The sequence below is a fragment of the Anser anser genome (genome assembly GCF_964211835.1).
Source record: "Anser anser genome assembly, chromosome: 13".
Lineage (NCBI taxonomy): Eukaryota > Metazoa > Chordata > Aves > Anseriformes > Anatidae > Anser > Anser anser.
The window spans coordinates 20,947,865-20,960,016 of record NC_139734.1 but is presented as its reverse complement, the minus strand read 5'-3'; the positions used below and the strand labels follow the sequence as shown (position 1 = coordinate 20,960,016).

The window sequence follows — 12,152 nt, the reverse complement described above, 5'->3', positions numbered from 1 at the left end:
TCAGACTCAGCACCATGTTTCCATCAGTGCCCAATACTTGTGGTTGTATAAGGGTAGCTTCTGGTGATGCTTCCCTGCTTTGTTAGCCTTTAGAGAACTCCAGGAGAAAGCTAATAGATAATAATTTAATAATAATAAATAATAAATAATAAATAATTTAAATTAATTAATAAATTTAATTTTAATAATAAAATTAATAATAAATAATAAAAGTTAATAGATAATAATTTTGCACCTAACATCCATATGAATTTTTGGTATCCACGGCATCCTGTAGCAAAATGATATGGAACATTGCTGCAGGATGCCGTGGATACCAAAAATGTTAATTGTGTTCATGAATGAAGGTTCAAAACAAAAGAAGCTAACTGCTGATCTTCTATAACTTAGGGGCTTATATGGCCCCTTTATTGAAGGAGACATTGGCTATCTGTTCCCTCAGACATCTCTTGAGTTCATAAACCTCCATAACATTCCCCTTAGTTGCCTTGGGAGACAGATGAGTTCCTTTTCAGCTTTCCTCTATCCTCATTGATATTGAGGAATCAGAACTGTATGCTATTTAAAATGTTGGTGCACCACTGCTGTATGTGTACTGACCTAACAGCCTTCATTATTGCATTGTATCAAAGGAATTTAGGAATACAACTGCTGCTAAATATCTAGAGAGAGATTTTTGTGCACATAGTATTTATATGAGAAACTTATGCAGAAGATGTCCCCTTTTCTTAACAAGAGAAAAACTCACAAACAGGGCTGCTGAACTGGGGCTGTCTCGGGCATTTCCCATTCTACCCTGACGTGGCGTGCACTACCATTGTGTCAGGATGCTAATCATTCATCCTCAGAAAACTGAAACTTTCCTGGACCTTCTCCAGGGATAAAGAACTCAAACTGCACTCTGCAGTTGCCTTTCTGAGAAGTAAGCAGCATACCAGTTTCTCTAACAAGCGCAATGTTTCTGTTAACAAGCACGACTAAACTGTAGCAGCAGTTGGGGCCTACATCATGCTTAGTTTGGGACAATTTACTTGGTTGTTCTCTTACTAAGAATCGGTTTCTATTCTTTACATCAAGATTGGTTCTGGGTGCTTGAAAAGTGATCACTAGACTTCCTTCCAGCAGCAAATGGAACTGTTGCATCCCATGTTTGCCAACCAAGAAGGCAATGTTAGGATATCAGTACTGCAAAAATATTACTGTTTTTCTGATTATCTAAATAATCTTTCTTTAGTTAACTGCTAAATTGCTGTGGTCTTCATGAATTTCCTGTTTTGAAGTGCTTCCAGAGCATCAAAGAGGAGGTGGCAGGGAAAGAACTGTATAGACCTCCTTTATGTGCAAACATCTGACAGTCACGTCAGATTTGGCCCAACAATTACATGCTCATTAATGTCTTAGTGCTTATAAATCTGCTTACGTATTGCTAAAGTTAAGATACCCAGAAAATAACTCAAAGGAAGATACATATTTATCAAACCGAGGATAATTCAAATTGCTTCTGTAATGACAAGGGGGAGGAACCAAATCTGCAGTATATGGAACATGTGTAGGTCTTTCCTAAATGTCAGACTATCAGTTCAAATACCTTTCCATAAGCTGTTACATTTTAAAATATAAATAACTCCTAAGATGACAGTCCTACATATTTATTTGCATTTCTGTTTGTTTTTTTTTTCCTGTTTAAAAATATTTATTCTTTCCTAGTTTATTATGAACTCTAGGCAGGAGTCCGTTATACCTGTGGTAGATGTTGTTGCTGCTGTATGAAATGCACAGATAACAGCTAGCCTTGCAGCTAAAAACCTATGATTTATTTCTCCTAAGATTCACTGAATTCTTTTGGTTACTTTTGAGTCTTTGCAGATGAAATGTGGTTACTTTTAGGCCAATAATCAAACTAGATATTCTCAGATGAATCTTTTAAATCAGAATATTGAGAATGATTTTGTGCTTTTTTTAATAACATTAAAACCATTCATTGAAAACAATGTGTAAAACATCATGTTTTAGGTGCTACATTTTACATAACTTTGAAAAGTGTTTATACCTAAAGGCGTACATTTGGAAATGCATCTCGTGTTTGTGTGTTTATTATTAATCAGATGATTTTTTTCTGTAGTTATTTGACACCTTTCCCCTTCTCTGTCCCAGATATGCTAGTTCTGCCATTGACCGTCAAGGAAGCACATCCATGAGGAAGGTAATGATTTATAAAAATACTTAAAACAAACAAACAAACAAACAAACAATTAATTTGGCATACTTTAGAAGATACTAGAGATATTCAATTTTTTCTATATTATGAAAAATCTGAAAACAAAAACCTAGCAATAATTTCCATATTCAGAAACGTATCTACTGCAACCACAGCAGGTCGGTGTGTATGCAGTACTTTTAGTTAAGTTTAGTTGGATCCTTATTATGTGTTCTAAGGTGTGTACTAGTTTGGGGAGGAGGGACATCTGGGGAGAATGTTGCCTGAAAGGAAGAGAAAATTTTAAAAACTCTTAAGATATTTAAATAGCACTCATACTATGTCAGAGATACATACAGGATCTAGATTTTCAATGATACGGGATTTTGATTTTCAAAGAGTTTTATAGTGCCAATTTTGAAGGTCTTTAATGCAAAATATATAGATGTTTTTATCATTTCATATTTTGGCAATTACTTCAAAGAAAGGACAAGCAGTGGAAACTTCATTTATAGAAGGCCTGTTTCTTCATTCTGACTTAGTACTTGGTTTGCCTAAGTAGGCACTAAGTAACTTTTGAAAGCTACCAGAAGTCGTTCTGCCTCCCAGGGATTTATGCAGTGATGCTAAAGACCAGTGACAGCAGCGGAAGGTGTATGACTATATTTTCTGAAGTCTGTGAAAACCTGTGGTTGTGTTTATTGATATATTGACTCTGCCTGCCAATCCCTACCTTGCCTGCTGCCTCCCCTGGCAAGCACTCGAACCCGTCGCTGTTCCTCAGGATCGTGGTACTGCACATAATATGCTACATGTAATCTGAGGAGATCAGCACTGTGTACCCTCTGATTTGTGTACTCTACTAGTGAGTGCTATGATTGCTGTGTTTTGAACATGTTTATGTTCTTCACTAAAAATTCCCGTCTCAAACTAGCAGAGGTATTTGCAAGCAGCCTTGCATTAATAGGCTTGGTTCCCTTCATCCTGACAGGTAACTGAACCTCTAGTCTCCAGGGCATTTCTTAAACAAAGCCTAACTTTTCACGTGGTGGTTCTGTGACACCTAAACAGCACTCCTACTGCTTCACTGTGATTATGTTGATGTCTCGTTAATTTAGCTTCATGTAGCACAGATTCAGTTCTATCACTTTTTTTTTTTTCTGTGGTGTGCTTCTGTTGGGGGTGAGGTGGGGGTGGGGACATGCATTTTGTTTAATACTCCGCTTTGTGTTGTGGTTTTAAGATGAGAACTTAAATGCTGACAACCACAGTATGTTCTCCTATCATCAATCTGTTTCCCATAGCAACTCCGACTTGTTTTAAGTTGCAAGTTCTGACTGTTTTCCTACAGTTTTTACCACAACGTTAATTATATGGCAGTTGCTTTATCTCTCAGAATACGAGGCTTGAATTCTCTAAGTTAGCAGTGCTAATTAAGCTTTTGTTCCCAAGATATAGCAAACCTCTCACTTTCTCTAGTTTTCTTGCTTTGAATGCGTTTTGTGTATGCATAAACAAAGCATAGTAGGATTATTTAACTTATGTTTTTGGAAGAGCTGATATTTTCAGCTCTCGTTGATTTGTTGTACTTGCATTTTCGTTCCTTTTAAAACTGCTATTCTGAATGATCCATACCGGTTTCTGGTGAGCGTCCTAATGCGTATATCCTCCAGCTGTTCATTTTCTTGCAGCTCTTTAATTAAATTACAGTTTTCGGATGTGATTAAATGTACAGAGTTCTATTTCATCACTGTATTTTTTAGCCTAAATTGTGGAAAAATGTGGTGATCTCTTATTCACAGACACCTGCTGTGTCCTAACGCATTGCTATGCAGAAAGAGGAGCACTGACCAGGTTCTTTCAGCCACGGTCACCACAGAACTCCTCTCGGCACGCTATGGCTAGTTCTACTGCTGCAGCTTATAGTACATCAGTAAAACATCAGTGGTGCTGTGCAACTTTTAACACTTTCTCATAGCTTTAGTTTTGTTCTTTGATTTTCTGACTTTTTTTTACTATGTTTCGTGTAGCAGAGGAACAAACATTAATCTTTGCCTTCTCTCATGCTCAAAACAAGCAGATAAATTCGCAGCTATCAACTCAATGGAGAATACGTACTGTCTTAGCGACACAATGCATGTACACTTACAGAGCTTGTCACCTGTCAGAATTACAGTATTTTTTGTGTGAAGCGTTCATACTGCGACTGACTGGGAGAACAACCTGAGATAAACAGAACACAGGATGGAGTTGAGACAGTTTGTCTATGGATGTGCAAGCTGGCGTTCCCTGAGCCAGCTCTCTCCGGAATAAATTACTGATCTCTGCAAGACAATAGAAAATGTCTGTGGTGTTTGATACTGTAAACTGGCAATTGTTACAGACAGGTTAAAAATAGGCCTGAGCATGTGCAAAACGCTCCTTCCTCCTCCACCTTTATTTTAAACTAAACTTTGCCTCAGCCTCTCAGGTAGCTTGGGTCCTCTTTTCAGATGTTGGCTTTTAATAGTGCTTAAAGTGCTTAGGTTGGAATCCTCCATTATCCTAAATACTAATGCAAAAAAAATCTTAATGTTAATTTTTATTTGAGTAATATTGTATTTATACTCTTACGTAATACATGGTTTCACAGTTGCTAATAAGGACTTCTGTGGTATGCATTTGCTTTTGGGGCATGGCGATTCATGAGTTTATATCTTCAGTTTTCAAATTACTGCATGCCCATTCTTAATGATTTGATTGCAAGAAGTGTAATTAATAAATGAAAAAAAATGAGATTTTAATTTGCATGTTTAGCACTGTGTTGTTTTCTTTATGATGTTTATAATAGTAAAAAGAGAAAAACAACAAAAGTAAGATCCTATGATAACTAACCCTAGGATAACCATGGAGATGGTGGTGAAAACTGTTTCTTGTTTCTACTACTACCTGCATTGTTTTTTCATAGTTCCTTTTTGTTTGTTTGTTTCTTACAGTCATTCCATTACGCTTCCCTCAGGGTAAAATCCAGAAAATGGTCAAAAGGTAACTTATTTGAGTTAACATTTTGAAAGCAGAGAATGAGAGTTCTTTACTGATAGTGGTGGTCAGGACCAAATGACAAAGTTCAACTTAATTCATCTATTTCTAAATTTGATAGTAAATACCAGAGTAGATTACCAAATAAATGTTTTAAAGTAGCACGGATATTATACTGCTAGACTCAGTGGTAAACTTTCCTCTGACTTAGGTAGCAGAAAGGTAGTGCCTACGTATTTTGCCATTTCCTTTTGCTTTGTTTCTTTTTCCTTTTGTGGCCTGTTTGAGACTGTTAAAACAATGAACCTAAGAAAAGTGGTTAGAGCATAATAAATTCATATGAATGTATATGGCTAGCGATCTTTTTTTTTTGTTATTATTATTCTATTATTCTTTCAGTCTCCTAGGAAAATTTCCTTTACTTTTACTATACGTTTTTAATATTTCTAAACCTGACCAGGACACAGCACAGTATGTTATTCTAAAAAGAGCAAAATGTTAAGAGGTTGGTTGAGGAATGTTGCAGAACAAAACATTATGTTTTGAGGTCATCTAAACTACTTCACTGTTTCAAACCTGTAGAACAAATATAATTATTGTAGCAATATAAACTTGATTTTTCATAGAAAAATGTCTGATATTTTAATGGCATTTCCTACAGGCTCTTTTTCAGGAAAAATGATACCATAATTAAGAGCACTGTTTTTATTAATGTTCACAGAGGACACTAAAGTGCTAAGCCTTTTGATTGGGATCTATTGAAATAACTGAAAAAAGAAAAGAAAAGAAAAACTACAACAGCAACAAAAAGACACTATCTTTTCCTGGTGCTGTGCCTTTGAACAGGATTCAAAGAGTTTAAAATGTTATTCTTCAATTAAATTCAGTATAGGAGAGATGTACACATGTGCATTTTAATGGAAATGGATTATTTTTCTTCTTTATTGACAATAAAAATTGACTTGTAAAACTCCCAGAATTTGACAGGCCTACTAGTGATAAAAGTAGCAACAGAAGATAGATGGAAGAAGTAGTGTTTACATCAATATACAGATTATGTTTATGTCATTCTCGGAGTTTCAAACTGAAGGCTAAATGAAATATGTTTTTACTTTGGAGTGATGATACAAATCTTAATCAGATAAAAATGCAGCCTTAAAAGGAATGATCCCTCTAGAGACTAAATAAGCCTCTACATAAAAAAGGCCATTCTGTTTCTTATTCATCCAGAAAGCAAAACTGCAGAACATTGTGGAATTTGGAAACTGTTCATTCAATCTCCTCTCTGAAATTGGAGAGGATTTGGCTTGAAGGATTTTGAATTGATTTATCATTAAAAATTAGTAACGTGCTCATATTGAGAAGAATAGCATTCAGAGAGACGTCTTACACTATCGTCACGTTCTCAGGGAGCTCTCTAACGAGTGGGAGCAGAAGACGGATTTCCTGCAAAGACTTGGGGCATGGAGATTGTGAAGGCTGGCTGTGGAAGAAAAAAGATGCCAAAGGTTATTTCACACAGAAATGGAAGAAGTACTGGTTTATTCTGAAGGACTCTTCCTTGTACTGGTACACAAACCAGAATGTAAGTATATTCTGTGTTTGGAGAAAGACAAAATTAAACCTTAATCTTTAGCATTCTTTTGAATAAAGTCTATTTTTAATATTTGATAAAATATTAGAGAACTGTTACTTTAATTACCAGGTCTCAGTCACTCAAGCTGGAAGTGCCTCACTTGGAAATATTTTTAAAGTCTCCAAAGTTGAAGTCTAAGCCTAATAAAATAACAGAAGTTCATGGTACTCTTAAAGTAATGAATATGTCAATAGTTAATATTTTTCCACAGACAGTGTTTGTTTGGAATAATAGAGTGTTCACATTCAGCTGTCCTTAGTTTCAGTTGTATGGGGGGAAGTGTAAAGTTTTGCCATTCATGTCAGTTAACCATTAAAGCAGGTATGAAAATTGGAATTAGCCAATCTTTCTCTGAAAGTTGTTATTATGTAGATGTTCCTCTTGCTTTTTGCTGAATTATTCTGGAGTCTGAAGTTTGCAACTTCTCATGTGTAACACACTGTGCTTGGTGACATGTTATTGAAAACCAGTGGACCTACACTTGTGCAATCTGGATATCTGTGGGAACGAAATAATTGAGGGAGGGCAGGGCAAAGATCATTAGAAGGGTATTCTCCTGTTTGCATTGAGCCTCACTGCCTATTCTAAGCTGTCTGTGTACAGCCTGCTTTGATTTCCTGGTGTTTAGTCTATATTTTCAATTTTCTTCAAGAGGACAATTAGAATAGCATTGTTATCCTCAGTTTTAGTATTTTCTCTGCAGCTCAAAACAGGATTGTTGCAGGCTGTGAATGACAAAGGCCTTCAGGGTTAGTGTTGTAAGTTTTGTTTGATACTGTTACATGCAAGGTGGTATTTATATGTCCCACTGATTTTCAGTCCATTTATGGCCAAGCTATAATTCATAGTACACTTACTAATACTTTTCCAAAGTCTGACTGGTGTTACTGTATCTCCTTGCTTTTTCTGGCAATTTAATTCAAAAGAAGTAAAAAGTGACAAGAAACATTTTCTAGTTATTACTTTTCCATTTGAACAGTGGTGAGCTCACTGTAGGAACCTCCTCAGCTATGGTCTGCACAATCATGGCTTTAAAAGGAGACATCCACGTGACTGTTTTAAAGTGTAGACTATATGATGAAAAATCTTGCAGTTTTCCTCTGTAGCTGTTAATGACCTGAATGCTATATTAGGTGCTGAAAAGTTTTGTGTAACCTTCTGCAAAGGGAATTAGGATAACTGCAACTCCTTTAAGGAACTTAAATCTTAGAAGTTTCTGACATTCTATGATCGAGTAAACTGAATGCTTAAGTAAAGCCATTATGTAGAAAATATGCTCAGTATTTTAATTGGTTGGATAGTTGTTCTTAGTATAAGACCTAAATGGCTACTGCTTATTTCTCTCTTGAACTGTATGTTCTTCTTCACCATCACTTCCTCTTCTCTTTTGATAGGATGAAAAAGCAGAAGGATTCATTAGCTTACCTGAGTTCAGGATCGATAGAGCAATTGAATGCAGAAAAAAACAGTGAGTAGTATGTCAATTATGTTTATAAATCAAATGATCATTCTTGGAAGTATATTGTACATATAGTACTGAAAACTTGCAGAGAAAACCATGAAATTTGTAAATAACACATTATAAGACTGCTTAAGTTTTAGTTTTTCTCTTTACTTCAAAAGATGCTACTTAATGTAAATTCCATAAGCTGTCTTCCAAAGAATTGGATAACCCTTTGGTCAGTCACTTTGGTCAGTTTTCCAGATAGACCAGTTCCAAATTCAGTTAAATAAGTAAAGCAAAAAAAAAAAAAAAAAAGCCAACAAATAAAACTTGCTCAGGTGCCTTGTTGTCTTCTAGATAAGAATCAAATGTGCAAGAAACAATTACCATAGGAAATATCTTAAATATCAACAAGGGGTGGTGAATATAATTTTCATTTTCTCATTTATGGAGGAAGTTTATATACCCAATATTGAGTTATTCTCAACTGCTGAAATATTTAGGTTCCAAAGCCAACACTGTGTTTTTAAGTCTGTTTCTTGTGCACATATTGCTGCTACTGCATTACGCTCCCAGTAACAAGCATATGTTAAGTTTTGCCACATATTTAATAACAGACACTCATTGGAAATTGTTTGCAGGCAGTGTTGGAATTGGAAGTCATAGCTGTCAAACAGTAGGTTTAACAATTCTAATGCTTGGAGACTAGCAATTCACCAGTATCTCCTGAATTATTTGCAGGTTTCATCTAGGTTTTTAAAACTTGCTGCCATCAGGAGCTATATAGAACAGCATATAAGATACTGTTACTAAAGCTTTCCTATTTGTAACTAAGCATCCTGAATTTTTGTCATGCTTTTCCAAGGACTAAACTTGGTTTTGCTCTGAGGAATACGTTCCACAACTATGAACATACATACAAGAAAATACTGAAGGTGTGAATTACAGTAGAGACTGCTGATTAGAAAATAAAACCTTTTCAATTGCTTGTTCTTGTCTGAAGGCGTTATTACTGTCTGCCTGAGAAGACAGTGCAATTTATACTTCCATTACTCCTTTCAACTGAGAGTATCACTGCAGAAATTAAACATGAACTGAGCACTATAAATTCCTCTGTGGAACAAGTAGATAGTAATAATGATATTGAACAAAAATACAGGAGAAAATAATATCCTTTTGTTAGAATATAAAACACTTAGCAAATTTCAGTGAATTAATGAAGATCAAACAGCAGGTCATTGTGCACAGCTAGAAATACCTTCCAGAGCTTTGCTCTAAGCATTAGAACACATTTTCTTGGAACACTTCTCACAGAACAATTTCTGCAGGGTATATGCAAAGAAAAACTCTGATTAACTAAAACTTTGCATACTACTGAAAGCTTCAGGCTTTGAATACTTTCAGAAAGAGGTAGGTCCAGGGGTAAAAGTATAATGAAGATGTTAATAGTATTCCCTTTACTCCCTGACCAGAATTTCCCTTTGATTTCTTCCTTCATGGACTATCATTTACGTATTTCCTGCATCATAAAAACTATGCTTTACATTTGCTGCTATTTTACCTGCTCCTCCAAAACTGCAGAGAAAGTAAATCCAGTGTTACGTTCATTTACATTTCAGTATATCAAGCATATGTGAATGGAGGGCCCTGCTTGTGTTACAGCTCTGCTCTACAGCCTCTATAGGTGTGCATATCGATTCTCTTCTACGTTGTCTTACCAAGGACAGGACTGAGCATGACTGATACTGCCTGATTCCACTGAAAGGCTAATGATCTTTGTGAGCCTAGCAACAACTTTCTATGGTCTGATTCTTCTGCATTCCGTTTACAAATAAGGTGGTGGTGACCCATTCTGAACAAACATAGTCTGGAAAAGCTCTAACTCACACTTCATTCTTCTCTCTGCTAGACTACAAGAAACATTTCAGCTAGGATTTTCTTGCCTCATTTTAAAGAGGACTAGTGAAAGACAGATTTTACAGGATCTGTTCTCTCTTCTTTCCACGTTAGGATATATTTGTCATTTAATAGTGGGTTTTCTGCAGGCATTGGAAGTCGTTGCAAGCTTGAAATCTGAAAATATTAGTCTGATTGGGTTCTTACTTCTGTATGATTGAGTCCATTTTAACACCAGTGCAAAAGTTAGTAAAGCAGTTATCTTGACAGTTAATAAGGGTGGGGAAAGACGCCTAATGCTTGCTTTCTTTTTTTTTTTTCTAATTGGTAGGTCCGTATGTTTTTATGTAAATTAAAATTGTCTCAAAGAGCACTTAGTATCTTAGTGCATAAAAGTAGTCCAGCAAAATCACATTAGTTTTCCTATTTTCAGAGACATCAATGTGAAATGTTCCAAACAGAAGACTTACCTTATTGAACAAAGGAATTTTAAGTCTTACTAGAATAACGTCTTTTATTTTTAGATTTTTAGACTTCTGTTTTCCAGTGTTCTGTCAGATGGGAAATGCTGTTTTATAGTGGGACTGTTACTGATGTTCATAGGATACGTTGACTGAAATAGTGTTAAAAAAGCTTTGACAAGAATTTATAGTCATTGAATGCATTATTCTGTACGGTTTGATGATTTGCTTCATTAATGCATTTAATGAAGGTACCCTGATTATTAAATGAATCATGGCATTATCTCAGACTGGTTTAACTCTCCAGGCTATATTTGGATGTAGAATGACCTTGTCCCTGCTAGAGGCAGTTACTTGCTTTCACACTGCAAAACTTTCCATTGCTTTTAGGAAACGCTTGAATCTTCTTCTGAATGAAGATTTAGGATGTTGTTCTCAGAGTAGCATTCCTAAAAATTGAAATACACTCCTGGTCCCACATTAGCGGCTTAGATGACAGCAAACTGGGGACACACTCAAGGGCAGGGCTGCCATTCAGGAGGATCTACGCAGTCCGGGTGTATGGGCTGACCAAGGGCCTTCTGAAGTTCATCAGGGACAATGCAAAGTTCTGCCCTTGTGAATGAGCCAAGCCCCTGCTGGGAGCTGACTGGCTGGGGAGCAGCTCTTCTGAAATGGGCCTGACAGACTTTGTAGACAGCAAACCAAACAGCATCCAGTTTGGAATGCTCCAAAACAAGTCAAAGGTAAAATTATGTGTATCATTCTTCCGCATTATTCATTTTTATTTACACATATAAAATTATTTCCCTGGAGACTTCTCTGCAGTTCTTAATGCTATTGTATCTAAAAGCTTCTCTATTAATAATCTTTGTGACACTTCTGGAAAGTGAAGATGGATTTATTCTTGCGTTTTGCAGCTCAGAAACAGAACTGCAAAATACTTAAAGGTATCCGCAGATCTGGGATACCCATTTAATAAAAATAAAGACCCGTTTTTCTTCAGAGTACATAAATAAATAACAGTACAATATATTATTGCACATATACTTACCATGTAAGTAAATTTCAATATATCAAACAAAAAGACCTTAAGGAACATTTATATAGTGACTGATTATTAAGTCTGCTGCTGTGTCTTGGAGTACATGAGAACTCCTTTACATAAGCAGGAAGAACTGCAGCATGTAGCTGATTTATCCTTGAAACAATTCTTGTTCTGTCTCTATTTTATGACACATTCACAATTTCTGTAACAACTAAAACAGGAGTCCTACAGAAAGTAGACTTACCTGTTGTATAATCATGATATAGATTACAAGCAAGTTCATTCTGCACCTTAACTGAGGAAGAGTTCCTGTGAGAATGTAGCATTCAAATACATAATTACAGATTGTATCACAGTATATGAGCATATTGGAGCGCAAATTTAAGGTCTGTTTATCGGACATATTCTGACTATTAAAAGGTGAACTTTGAAACTCTATTACTGGCATCTTA

General features: G+C 35.8%; 1 protein-coding gene across 4 annotated transcripts in view; it reads left to right on the top strand.

The window, feature by feature from the left end:
- Positions 1-12,152, top strand: part of LOC310880990 (connector enhancer of kinase suppressor of ras 2-like) — a 186,830-nt gene that overhangs the window by 145,170 nt on the left and 29,508 nt on the right. For all 4 annotated transcript variants that reach the window (XM_083797611.1, XM_083797608.1, XM_083797609.1 and 1 more), the window contains exons 15-18: positions 2,155-2,203; positions 5,173-5,221; positions 6,625-6,800; positions 8,246-8,319. In XM_083797611.1, the coding sequence (XP_083653737.1) occupies positions 2,155-2,203; positions 5,173-5,221; positions 6,625-6,800; positions 8,246-8,319 (348 nt within the window). The remainder of the gene's footprint in view (positions 1-2,154; positions 2,204-5,172; positions 5,222-6,624; positions 6,801-8,245; positions 8,320-12,152) is intronic.